This window comes from Varanus komodoensis, unplaced genomic scaffold, assembly GCF_004798865.1.
Source record: "Varanus komodoensis strain SLA01 unplaced genomic scaffold, ASM479886v1 scaffold6_4, whole genome shotgun sequence".
Taxonomy (NCBI): Eukaryota; Metazoa; Chordata; class Lepidosauria; order Squamata; family Varanidae; genus Varanus; species Varanus komodoensis.
This window is the reverse complement of record NW_025336347.1, coordinates 5,171,441-5,185,284: the sequence shown is the minus strand read 5'-3', so window position 1 is coordinate 5,185,284 and position 13,844 is coordinate 5,171,441. Positions and strand designations below refer to the sequence as shown.

Sequence of the window (13,844 nt, the reverse complement as noted above, 5' to 3'; positions counted from 1 at the left end):
TTTTATCATTTGATTGCCTTGTGATCCAATTAACTTAAAGCAAAATGATAAACTCCAGATGCCAGTGGTGTTGATGCTAATTGTTGGCATTAAACATTGAGGATTGGGGGCAGGGGGCGGGAATAGAAGTTAGATAATATATTCTCTCTTCTGTAGCAGATTGTTCCTCTTATTAGTACTAATGGGAACATCATAAAAACATTGAGGAGGAAAATGTTTGTGTACATTACATTAGTACATTTTTCCAGATAATGTTGTTTGTCACCTAAACTAAACACCTCAGTAATCACTGTGGAATTGCCCATCTTTTGATAATTGCTGTGCAAGGCAATTAGAGTGTTTTGGATTGTTGATTATTCTCAAGTTGTTGCCATTTTTGTTGTTATATTCTTGAATATTTACATGAAGTGTGATGAACTTTTTTAGTGTAAGGGTTCCACTGATAGCTGCCACACACACAAACACACAGTACGGCCATCAGAATCAGCTGAAGCCCAAGACCAGTTTGGTGCTTTCCATGACAAAACAGGTTTATTTCAAAAGTGACCAGAACTGAAGCCGAATTTTCCATAAAGCTTCATTTGCAAGACATTTTCAGAAATATGAACTGTGTGTATCTAAAAATAACATGCTTTGCTTTCATTTTTCTGAATTCTGATAGAGGAGAGGAAGAGGAAAGTGAGAGGGTGGATCTAATCACAGGGTACATTTAATCCATTTTACAGTATGTCCAATCACTTTGTTTTGGGGGAGGGAAATTATGGTTCCCTAACCCCTGCACTTATTCTTATAAAAGTTTGCAAATACATTTCCTAAGGGCATCTCTGTACCCGTGATGTTTTCATAAAATTAATCCCCAAAACCATGGAGGTGGAGAAGAGGAACTAAATCTAGCAGCCAGAAATGTAATGACACAAGCTGCTGCACTTATACCCTGAAGTTTTTAGCTAGGGCCAGCTTAATTTCAGAAGAATGGTACACAAAGAATATAGGAGGAGAAATGCGTTTTCTTTTGGATACTCCCCAAATGTAAAGGTGTATCTTGAACAGAATTCCCTGCATATATTCAGCTAATGCATGACAGGCCTAGCCCCTTACTATTTTGTCTACAAATCCATGACTGACCTATAGTGAAAAATGTTGTAGATGGTTTTACTTTTTCCATGACAGTTAATAGGAAGCATCATCCTTGGGCTTCTGGATCTCAACTCAGGTGCAGCACCTGAGTCAAGCTGGATAGACTCCAGACTGGGCCAAGCAGAATCAGACAATTTTCCAAACAGTCAGACCTTGTGGTCAGAACACAAATATAGACAACAGAGACAAATCCACTTTCTCTCTCTTATACATTCATACATACATTCACACAGAATATTGCCCATCCAAAAGCACAGCAAGGTCCATATGTGTTGTGCTACAAGCCATACATATACATATTCTCCCCTGCAACATGTGCTTGCTGTTACATCCTGAAGCACACACACACCATCTCTCTCCCCTCTTCCTGCCTCTGCAGTTGCCAGGAAAAAGGAAGCAGCACCCTCCAACTGCTGCTAGCATCCTGGGTGTTCCCTGCCTCTCTTTGTGCTGCCTCTGATGAAAGCCATCCGATTGCTTTAAGAAAGGCAACGTTGATCCGGCGTGTCCTGAGCGAAACGCAAGAGCTCTCAATTACACCAGCTGAACAACTTGCCTGTTCTGTCAACCTGCTCCCCAGCATCCTCGAGAAGTGTCCCCATATGGTTCAGTGTAGATCAGTAATGTTCTTGTGATAATCTAATTTGGTTAACACAGGAAAACATATGTTTTCCCTGCCATAAGCATATCTCATGCTTGCCATGGTTTGCGAATGCGTCCTGCGGACAGTGATGACTTGCCACTGTGTGCAGCTGAGCCCTGGCATCTCCACACCATACTCCAAAGGAAGGCATTCGCACCTGGGCACTGTGCTCAGGCTACGCGGTATCACCGCAGGTTGGAGGAATTTGCTCACTGTGCCCTTCTTCCTATGCCAGCACGCAGGGCTGAAAGGGGGCAGACGGGGAGGGGAGGGGAGGGGAGGGGGGCCAATCGGAAGGGAGTTGCCGCCGATAGCATAATGCAATGAGAAAGAAGTCGATGCTCACAAAGTAAGACGAATGCAGGCATAGGAAGGAAGGGAGAATTATGGAGAGTCAGGTGATAACTTATTCATAGATTTCTGCAGAAAACAGTTAGCGAGGACGCCATCTGTGAAATAGAGCTGCTGTTCCTTAAATGTCTATTAGCAATCGCAATCCACTCTGAACACCTGATCTCCACTCTGCTCTCCTTGATAACACAAAAAGCTTTATTAGCTTATGGTGTTTTATACAATACTAGTAAAGCATGCAAGTATTGTGTGTGATCTCAGTGATGATGATGATGATGATGATGATGATGATGATGATGATGATTCATACTCCACCTTCCAGACTTCGGTCCCTAAGTCAGCTGATTAATGATTTCAACTGCTAAGAAACTAGTTTCACTGCAGTTACCACTGCTTTGTGATGGTAAACATTTTTTTAGACTATTATACGAACACGTCTATTTGCAGCTTTTCTTTTTTTAAAAAAAAAACTAATAATACACATGTTATTTTCCTTGGGGTAGGGAAGTTGGCCTTCTTCTGATATTCTTAACCTGAGACGGATTTCTTTTTCACAAGGACAAACATTGTAGAATGGTGTTTTTGAGAAAAGTCCAAAAGCTGTTTTACCCCCATCCCCACTCAAAAAAATTTTCATTTGAATTTTTTATGTGACCGATTTTTCATGAATTTTTCAAATGTTTCAAGGTAGCACTGGAAATGGCATGTGGCTGGAGAACAAGGCAAGCCTGAGCTTTGTTACTTTCTTGACCCTTCCTAACAATATTTCCTTGTTAAGGAAACTATTTCATTTTGAGTTGCTGTAAAGCATCACAACCTCCTTGAAATTGTGAAAATGTGTTCCATAAGAATTATAGTGCAATACGTACAAATATACATGTCTGCTTACAAGTAAGTGCCACCACAAACAATGGGATTACTCCTATGTAAGTATAGGATCACACCTTTGCTTACTTAAAGTTGAGGTTTAGAATATAGTTTACCTTTGATTTTGTCCATTGGTTTTTGTCTTGAACTTGAGCAGATGTGAAAGCCTAAACTGAAATGACATATAAACTACAGATTAGGAACTTTGTATTGCCTAAATGGATATCCCAGAGAATACAAATGGAAAAGTGTTTGGCTCACCATGAGTCTAGGCTAGATCTGCCTTTTGCAAAATGGGGGTAAATGTTCCAAACTGGGGATAGAGGAATGGAGCAAATAAAACATGTTGAAAAATTCCCCTTTCCTGCAGAGAAAAAGACATATGGTCAAAAGACTGCATAAACATTTTCAATGTTTCCCCTGTTTATAAGTAAATAGCTAGAATCATCCACCCTAAGATCATGCACAGTGTATTTATGAGACCGCAACAGCTTACACTTCAATGCAGCCACATCTGAATAAACAATATTTTCACAAGGGAGGAATGCAAACACTTAAGTTGAAAAAGCAAAGCACACTGATGTTGCATACAGGATATCCTCGCATGCCTATCCTACAGTCATCTTAGCATAGCCAGCTAACTTAGCCCCATGGTTAAAATGCAGATAATTCTAACAGATTTGTAATCACAGTTTTTTTCTTTTCCTTCAAGATCTTGAAAACTTTGAAACCAAAGCAAGAAACACCGTATCTGTCAGAGAAGGACAAGGAGTCGTTCTACTCTGTGGTCCTCCACCACATCACGGAGGTAGCACAAGATGTTTTATTTGCATGTTATAGTATTTGCTTGCACAAATTTCAGATGGGTAGAATGTACTTCTGTGTGTTTTATTTAAAAGCTTGTGCCACAATCTATGGTAAACCAGCTTCAATGCCCATATGATTTCTAGTTGGGAAGTATTAATCTGTCACTTTTCCTTTCTCCTGCATTCAGTTTAAAAAAACCCTTCCAATGGGTTTTATCTTATTTATGAAGAAATTGTGAATCTTGGTAAGTTATAATAAAAATGAAGGGAAATTATTACACATCTACACTGGCCAAATTCAATAGATACAGCTGTTCCCACTCCAGTTCAGAAAGGATTATGTTGTACTTGCCTGCCACATTAAAAATAAGGAGACATCAGAAAAAAGGAGAAAGTTAATCCTAATTTAGGATCATAAATGTGGTTGGATACAGAGAAATTCAAAGTTAAAAGTTAAGTTCTCAAAGCATTTGGCTTTTGCTTTTTCTCACACTCATTTTTAAATCAAAAGTTTATGAAGATATCTGAAAGTAGTTATTTAAAACAAGCTAAGAAACCAAATATTTACCTATTCCTAGTTTATCATAGGAATTTCTGTCCCTTCAGCATCAACTGCACAGAGCCAGTGCAGGAAGAGTCCCTGAGCATGTACAGAGTGGTGCATGGAACCCAATCTAGGAACTGCTTTCAAGATCCCTTGTTTTGAGTAACCTGGACCTCACCCCTCTGGAACTGGGTAAACCTCCTAGCTGGATGCAGGAGCTGGCTAGCCCTTCTCTCCCAGCACCATGTCATGGAGCCAAGGATCAGACTGGCCCCTATGGTTGTGGTCCCAGATGCCTCCCAGCACTTGCAGACTGGCTGTCCCCAGGGCCTGCCTGAACACCTGGAGATGCCAGCCTTGGCATAAGCTGTCCAGCCTGGTGCTCTGCTGAAGCATCCATGTCATCCTGGTCCTGAAACACATTCCAAGAACAACGTCATTCCCAAAACTGAGGAGTGCTAACAGGTGGCCCCATCACTGGGAGAAGGTTTCCTGAGTGTAGTCCTCAGTGATCTGGGGATCCTGCAGATGAACTGGCAGCAGTAAGTCATTCTGAGGACCTGTCCACCCCACCTCAGCTTTCTAGAGTGAGCCAGCCAACTGGTATTACGAGAGGTCACACTCACTATTAGGTGGAAAGGAAAATCCCTACCACTCTATTTCCCATCGAGGGACTCACAAATCCCATAAAGGGAAGAAGAAGAGGTATACTTGCTCTTCTAAAGAAGGATCCAAACATAGGAGAGGAAAGAAGGGACACGCATCTGTTTCACCCTCCTCGCACAGGTTCTCTAGACAGTCTTCACGCACTGACACACATTCTGAAGAAACATCAGGGCATGGGCTGCTCTAAGGCTCCATCAGCTGATCGAGCACCAGGAAAATGACTGGAAGTTACAGGATTAGACCCTGTCTCTGCTACAGCTTGATGAGCACCACCTGGGAGCCCTGGGGGGAAAGCTATTTAAGAGCAGGATTTTCCTCTAAAAGCTATCTCAGCAGCACTGGTCTCCAATGTTCTGGAGCCGGCTCCTGTATCTTGGATCTTTGCTTTGTTCTGCTTCTTCTCACCTGCCCTGCATAGCCCTTCCTGGACCCTGCTTTGTCTCCCTTTTCCAGGATACCTTCTCCTTGCTGCATTGTCTTGCTGGTACTTGCCCCATCGCCTGTATGATGATGCTATTGCCTGTTGGACTCTGCCTTGCTTGAGGTGCTTTTGGTTCCCACCTTGGACTGCTTGTGATGCTGACTCTGCACGTGTTGGGCTTTAAACTTGTACTTCCTTGACTCTTGTTGCCTGGCTCCAGTGCATCTGCTTGATGTCCTGCTGCCCACACCCTGGACCCTTGCAGGAAAAAAAGGCCAACTAAGAAAAGATGCAAGAGAAGACTCCCAGCTAGTCAGACCTCCTGTCAAGGCATCCATAGCTGCTGGCGGTGCAGATTGATGCTCTGTCCTGCCTTTGGCCTGGAGGACTGCTCTAGCCTTTCCTCATTTCTACTCATTCTGTGAGTGACTGAGTGGGTTCACCAGCTAGCAGCAGAGGTGATGTTGGTCACTCTGCACTGGCCAAGAAAGCCATGGTTACCAGATTGAGTGAATATGTCACCTGAAGAGCACTGGAAATGTTCTCCCTACAGGGATATATTTTCCTAAGGCCATATTGCTTATCCCTATTTGGTGATGCTCTGAATGACCAGTTAGAGGCTGAGCAACAATGGCTCAGAAGTCTGGGTTAGGGTAGAAAGTGGTATTGAACACCCTCATTACTTCTTGTTGTAGTTATACCAACAGAATTTATCAACAGGTACTTGGAAGACTTTCCTCACCTGGTCTAGGATGATTATTATGTGTCTGTGGTTTTGAAAATTCTCCAGGTGGATTTGCGGAAGGGTCTCAGCACCTCTATCTTTCAAGGCCAGTTCTAGCCCTAAATATAGTCTTGGGGTTTAGGGGACAGGGATCTTTTGCTGACTTTCTTCACACATGGAAGTTCCTAAGGGGTGTTGCATTTGCCAACACTCCCACTGCCCCTGAGTTCAGCAAATGGAATCGGAATTGGTTTCTAAAAGCGGTCAGGTTGTCACATTTTGATCCACTGGCTACCTCTTCTCTGAAATTTAAACGCTATCTTTCCTCTGCCAGAAGGGCCTCAGAACAAATGCCTTGTCTTTGGATGCTTACTCCGTATTCTCAACCAGGACAAGGTGGTTCTCCATCATTAACAGGAGGTTGCTCTCTCATTCTTTTCCCCTTAACTAGTTTATCTCCAGGAATAGGCTTGGCACAAATCAAACACAGGTTGAGTCTTAAACTTTTACCTGGACAGCAACTGTCCAAAAGACTGAAGCCTGGTTTGTTTTGCATCAGAGCCATTCTCTGGTTAGCCACATCTCTTAGAGAATGTTTTTTTCTTCCTTAGTAGTCCCTGGGAATACTTTCCCTCTCGGGGTTTGCTGCACCCCTCCTTAGAGGAGTGCCCAGTAGGGCTGCATCAGCGGTGATTCTTCTTTGGAAGAACTCTGCAGACTGAAGGATTCTGCTCAGGAGATACTGACTTTGATAGATTGCTATTGAAGATAGCTCATGACCAATGAAGGGCACACATGGTGAGAAGTTCGGCAATAGTGGACATCTCTGAAGTTAATCTCCAAACTGTGGATGTGCAAACACCTCCATGTTTGTTGCTTAAACTATTTGCATATTTACAAGCAGTTGCTTCAAATATCACAAAAGCTCAAGGACTTTTGCACATATTGAAAGAGAGCAGCAAATACTTAGAAAACCCTAATGATTCTGTTTAGTCCAGTAGGCCTGGTGCAAGCACCTAAAGGGCTGCTGAGTAGGCACATGGACCTACAGCTGAAGGTCCTCTTGTCCCAAGGTCACATTTTCTTTGTGCCTCTGCCAGTTCTTTGGGAAAGACCTCTATGATCCCTTGATTTCAGTAAACAAAATCCAACCTGCTTGCATGCTCCAAACTGGCCTAGCGGATGAGAGTGGGGAATAAAAATCAACCCACGACAAAGATCCCTTTGTCATGTGTTGCCTCTACCAGCCATTCTGGAACATTCTGCAGGTTTAAATTTGTCTATTGAAATCAGCAGGGCATGGAGGTTTCATTGATTATAATAGACAGATTTTAAATTGCTGTATACTCCATAACAGCCCGAAGTCATGGGCTCTGACAGCAGTGTCAGGGCCTATTATCTCCCACTACAAAAGGCAGCCAGACTGGGTGGCTTTGGGGAAGGGATGGAGGATCAGCAGATGTGGCATGTGAGCTCCCACCCTCCTGCAAATCGTAGTTTCATCCCTAGTCCAAAAGAGCCGTATTATTTTGCCAACTTTCTCTTGCTGGATTTTATTAACTTCCTAACCGTATTGCGCAGCGCCTTCCAGAGCTAGGATTTTAAAAAAATGCTCTCAGAAGAGGAGCTTTGATAGATCCCAAGTGGCATGCTGTTTCTAATTATAGTCGCATAGTATTATAGGAAGTCAGCATAAAGTTCCACAGAAACCACTGGTGTTTACAGACTCATTATCATACCGTGCTGATGTTGCAACTGAGACATAAATAATGTTTGTAAAATGGCATTGATGATGGCATGGAGTCGGACAGGGAAAGAGGCAACATTTGAAATGAATCCGTTGGCAAAAAGTTCCAAGCTCATGAATTATACATTTAATTAGGGATGCTAAACTGTTAGATTCCCAAAACTTCTGATTTACCACATTTTATTTAAAAAATACAGTTTCCATGCCATTTCTGCCATTGCCGGAGTTTGATAGCAAAAGCTCCACAGTCAGCTGTCAAACTCCAGGCAGCAGGAAGGAGCGATTGTGACAGAAGGTAGAAAGAAGGCACTGAACAAAAGGGTAATGAGTCACACGGATCAGAGCAGCAGGGGAACTGGAAAGGAGGTGGAGCTACCAGTACCGAAAGGAAGCGGCTATGGGTAAAGAGGAAAAGAAAAGTGAATGTAGGAGTTCAGGCCTTAACGTGGGGCAGGCGGTAAAGGTTAAGCCCAAAAGAAAGTGCTTGGGGCACATTCCCAGCTACACTGGTAGTCCACAGAGGCCAAGGTCTGGCTAATGTCTGTCTGCAACTCAGGAGGTGGCAATTGTGTGACTTTCCAGGCACACTGGCTTCATGGTGGCACAGATGGGCTATGAGATAATGGTAAAAGAGAGAGTATGTGTGTGTGTGCAGCACCAACCCACTTAAAATCCCTGTGTATAATGTGGACAGGCACCTGTCCTGTACATGTTTAAAAACCACTTCACGGGGTGGAGTTGGAAAAGAAGGATTAATTTAGACATGGAGCCCAATATGGTTTTGGGCTCTGAACAGCTCTTAGTTTTATGAGTCTAACCAAGTGTTTTCCTATCTCAATAGAAATTATCTGTGAATGGCAAAACTAACAGATGAGCACTTTATAGGAAACATAATACTTGGGGTTTGTTTTTGTTTTTAAAGCGTTAACTTCATGCACTGTTTTCAGAATTGAATTGCACAAGGAAAATGGCTTTCACTGGCTGATTGAGGCAGCATACAAATCCATTCTGTCTGTTTTTGTTTGCCTTTGTTTGCACTTACAAACTGACATCACAATTTGCATATGAAGCTCTAGGCAACTACAGGCTATCAAAAAGTGTCCCTTTCTAAGCTGACTGTGTTGACACTTGAACCAAGTTTACCATCATCCTATGCTTGGCCTGAACCAAGTTTACCCCCATCCTATGCTTCCTGTTTCACACGTGTGTGTCAAAACAGGGAATGCAAAAGATTGTTATCTCTGCTCATGCCCTTTAGTCTTAAGCTGCTTAGAGAAAATCATACCAAAGCCAACAAGCCAGAAGAGGGAATGGAAAATGGTGCCAGATTTTATGTAATCATCCCAATGAAAGTAGCATGGAGACAGAAGATTTAGAATAGAAGAATAATCTTGGTTACTTCCGCAAGGGTAATGTAATCCACCCACTGGCAACACTGTACTCCCTTAGACCTAATATTAAACTGATTGCACATATAATTATCAACTGAACTCTTAAATGCATGCATGTCCAACTTTCTAACATCCTCCGGCATGGAACTTCTCATCTCTACACTGCCCTCTTCATCATTACCAGGGCTGATTCTAACACTGATGTCTTTGACTAGAACCATCTGTATTGGTATAAATACTGCACTGAAGCTGACTTTGAACAACCTTGGATGGTCAAGTCATTACTGATTTGTGTATTCAACAAGTCCAGAATATGTCTGTGTGAACTGTCTGCCTTTCTTCCATGCCAGATCCCTGGAGGCATTGTAAAACACACAGCAGCCTTGCCATATCTGTTTGCTTGCTAAGATGCTGCCTCATCGCAATAGGCACATGGATAAAGAAGATCTGTGGCATTTGGCATTTTTGTTTTCCTTTGAAGTAATGACTTTTCTGCTAAGATGGGAGAATAGTAATCTGATATTAGGATCTGTTTTATGTAGGCCAGGTTTTTTTAACATAAATAAAAACTTGGAGATAAATTATATGTACTGAAATATATGTAACCTCCGTTAGTGCTAAGTCTCAGCCCTTCGTTAGGAAAACATATGAAATAAGTGTTTGATGTTTTCCAGATTTATCCTATGCTTGGATTTTCAATGATAATCCCTTATATGTTCAGGAGGACATTCGTCGATTTGTCTCTCAAGAGACAGGAAATCTATATATCGCTAAAGTGGAACCGTCTGATGTGGGCAACTACACGTGTGTTGTAACAAACCACAAAGCAAAGCAAAGTGTGCAGGGCCCACCCACACCACTTGTGCTCCGGAATGATGGTAAGGGTTTTGTTTGATTGATTTACAGTCTTAATTAAGCTCAATTAATATGTAATTGATATGACCTGTTAAGTTCACAGCACTAATCAACACTGCAGGGAGAATAAGCGGATTGCTGTTATTCTTTGTGTTAATAGAGGGCTCTTTTTGAGGTCCTATTTTGGATCTGGCCATTCCTGGTAAAATGAACAGCTTGAGTAAATGAGGGATACAACTGGGTATAAATGCATTTTGAAATGCATTTTAGATTACTAGGTGCTATTTATTCTCCCAGAGCATTTTGGAAATCCTGGTTTGGTGCAGTGGTGAGGTCCTCTCTTAAGAAATGCTAGCCTCTGCATTACATCATTAAAATTTTCAGAGTTTCCTGGAAAAAGCAGACAAACTATTAGACCCGATCGTAGTGACACAGTGAACCAAATACATTTCAGTGGAAGGAAACATGCTGAATTGAATCCTAATTCCCGTACTAATGTTATTCTTCCAGGGATGTTCAAATTCAGATGTGACAGGCTTCATTGTTCAAATTCAAGATGCAGAAAGCTAGATCTAATCCAGCTTAGTCACTGAAGTGAAAGGCATCCTTTTATAGAGAGCTCTTTAATTAAATGTTCACAGCAGAAAATATGTAGTTGAGAAATCCATTAGCAACATTTTTTAAAACTGGGATTCCTTCTCCACATTCTGGCCCCTCACAGTGTACTCAAGACTGATAAAATAATGGCAAATACTAAAAAGTGTTGTCTTCCTGGTTTAAAAATAATAATATGGGGAGAATAGTTGTTGTGAGTAGCAGAAAAGAAGCTGTGGGTCCTGGGAATCAGTAAGCTTGTCCTAGGTCCTAATAGAAAGCACTTTGAAGGGGGCAGATTTGGTTTCTGGGCCTCTGATTGTCTATTGCTAGAATAAGAGCTTGGTGGCTTGTCATGGGACACATTTGAAGGCCCTGAACTCCATGCTGGCTGTGAGTTATGTCCACAGAATAAGGATGCTTAGGCTCAGTTCACTTGTACCACTTCTGGTACAATCCTATTGCTCTCCTCTGTTTGCCCATAAGCCTCTGTGCTCAGACGCCTGCGTGTCTCCAGTGCCAGGCGCAGTGGTGGTGAACTTGGCTGCCACCATGGCTCACTCAGCGGGTGTCGAGACAACCATGCAGTGGGCTCCAGTAGGAATCAACACAGACAGCCTGGGCTTCCCCGCTCCCCACCCACATTTTTCCCTCTGTGGGGGGCATTTCTGCTCTTGAAGGGGCAGCTGGTGCTGGCTGTGGAGCGGGGGGCAGGGGGAGCCAGAGGTTCAGCTGTCATGGCCTGAGCACTGAGGTCAGGGGTCCTTGGTTCTGAGATGCTGAAGAATCCTGTGGCCACCAAGAAGTTGGTGTGGAGCTTTAAGATTTCACCCTTCAAGTGCAGTTCATTGTGTGCCTGTCACTGAGTTCAATGGAGCATCCTTCCAGGAAATGGTAAATAAGATTGCAGCGTTAATGCCTTATTCCGTTACTCAAGACTCCAATTACTTCTTGCTGAATGTGCAAATTTCCCATTGGATGTTTTGTTTAGGCAATAGCATGTGATAGGAAAGCACTGTCTGGAGTGTTTATTCTGCAATGGGCATTTCATAATGCTTCAGCTGTCACTCAATACTGCAGTATGAAGTGGTGTACATATCAGTATGAACTCATGCTCTAAAGACATTTTCAGACGTAGTCTTATATTTAGGATTTTTTTTCCCTTTGAACACTTATCATACTTTGAAAAGCTTCCAGAATCAATTCCTCTTTGACTTTTTCAGGATTACGTTTGTTGAAGTAGAGAATTTAGCTGGGAAATCAAGCTTGAAAGCTTGGTAGGCTATTTCTTATATGTGCTACTATTCTGTTCAGCACCTTTTTGGGGCCGGATCCAAAGTTATATATGCATACCAATCAATGTAGGAATGTTTAAAGTGTGACATGTGATCTGTCAGTGGCCAAGTATTGACCTCCTCTGATAATCTGGACCAAGATGTCAAGGGGGAACTCACTGGTGTGATCTGATTTGTGGACTTCCTATAAGGCCTGCACTGCTATGGTGTTATCCACAGTGACCTACTCTTGCTCTCACTGGAAGACGCTTATCCAGTGTGAGCCAGAATAGGGAACAAGTAAGACCACCATCTGATACTTGAGGCGAATATTCTGTTTCTGTAGACAGGGCTGAAGCACAACTGGGACACTCACTGTTCTGATATTCCACAGGTGTGATGGGAGAATATGAGCCAAAGATTGAAGTATGTTTTCCAGAAACCACACTGGCAGCAAAAGGGTCCCTCGTTAAACTGGAATGCTTTGCCCTTGGAAAGTAAGGCTTTTCTCATTTACTTTTTTAAAAAGTCATAATTGTTTGCTGTAATGCAGCTGGTCAAACACTGGTAATGATTTGGATTTTAGGGATATCTCTTGATCACAAATGGCTCAAATATTATTTTAGCTAGGAGTTCCATGAAGTTTTGCTCAGATGCACCAAGGCTTTCCTTTGGTCATTCCTTGCCGTCAGACTGTATGCAACAGGTGGATTTTCAATGAAATTGTTTTTATTTTTCCTTTTGTAAATTGTAAACCATTTCCAGATTACCAGGAGTAAACTACCCAAACAGCTTGAAACCTTCTAGAGAGTCCAGAAGGTTAGTACCAAGATGAAATGACTCATAATAATAATATACCTCAGCTTCCTTAGTCAAGCGCTAAGTCTGAGGGAATAGAATCTAGAGTGAGAATCCATCAGATTTCCTCAGCTCAGCTCCCCAGACACTTTCTCTCTTCCCTAATTCTGCCCTACACCACATGTTTGAATGGGTGTCTGGCAGGAAGCAAGTTGAACCAGAGTTCAGCTCCTGTACATGTGACTTGGAGGCCTTGCAGACTTTGTGCAAAGAATTATGTAGCTGGCTTATTTTGCACAAAGAATTATGTACTTCACATAGCTTATGCAAAGAATTGCTTATTTTGCATACTTTGCCCAAAGAATCTGCTAGCATTCCCAGACTTTATCTCCCTTCCTGGCCAGGGGAAGAAGGCTGGTATGATTCTGACCTAATCTGCAACTCTTATTTCTCTTGCTGAAATATGCTGATTTTAAGCATACATACACATGCAAATTCTAGCAAATCCTTCAATATGAGAAACTAACTACTGAAATAATTTCTGCTGCCTCAGACCCTACTTCATTCATGTAAAGCTGGTGGCTCTTAAATATAAAGTGAGAGTGAGATCTGTACATATGCGTCTGTTTTGAAAGCTTAATTTCAAACAATTCACTACAAGTAAATTCTGTGCACAACCTGGGTGCTTTTACAGATCAAGATAACAGAGCTTACATTTCCTTTTCCTCTTCAGATAGATGCAGATTGAATGACAGAAAGCCAAACATCATTAAAACAAATGGAGAAAATTCCCCAACGTAGTCCTTTTGGGTAGAATTTTGCATTAATTGTTGTCCAATAGCACTAAAGACAATCAGATTGCTACAGGAAAACAGGGTGATATTGGGAGATGTATCTTAAGAACCTAATTATACACACACTCATGTAGCTGAACACCAACAGCCCTTTCCCACTTCCTACTTTTTTGGAAAAGTCATACTGGGGTAAATGGCTTTGATGGATTACACAAGGGTATTAAACTTCACT

The 13,844-nt window shown here is 42.2% G+C and overlaps 1 protein-coding gene across 1 annotated transcript in view; it reads left to right on the top strand.

Annotated features, from left to right (window-relative positions):
• CNTN6 (contactin 6) overlaps positions 1 to 13,844 on the top strand; it is a 136,790-nt gene that overhangs the window by 41,723 nt on the left and 81,223 nt on the right. Inside the window, 3 exon segments of the mRNA XM_044451876.1 lie at positions 3,711 to 3,806; positions 9,972 to 10,175; positions 12,415 to 12,517. Of these exon segments, the coding sequence (XP_044307811.1) occupies positions 3,711 to 3,806; positions 9,972 to 10,175; positions 12,415 to 12,517 (403 nt within the window).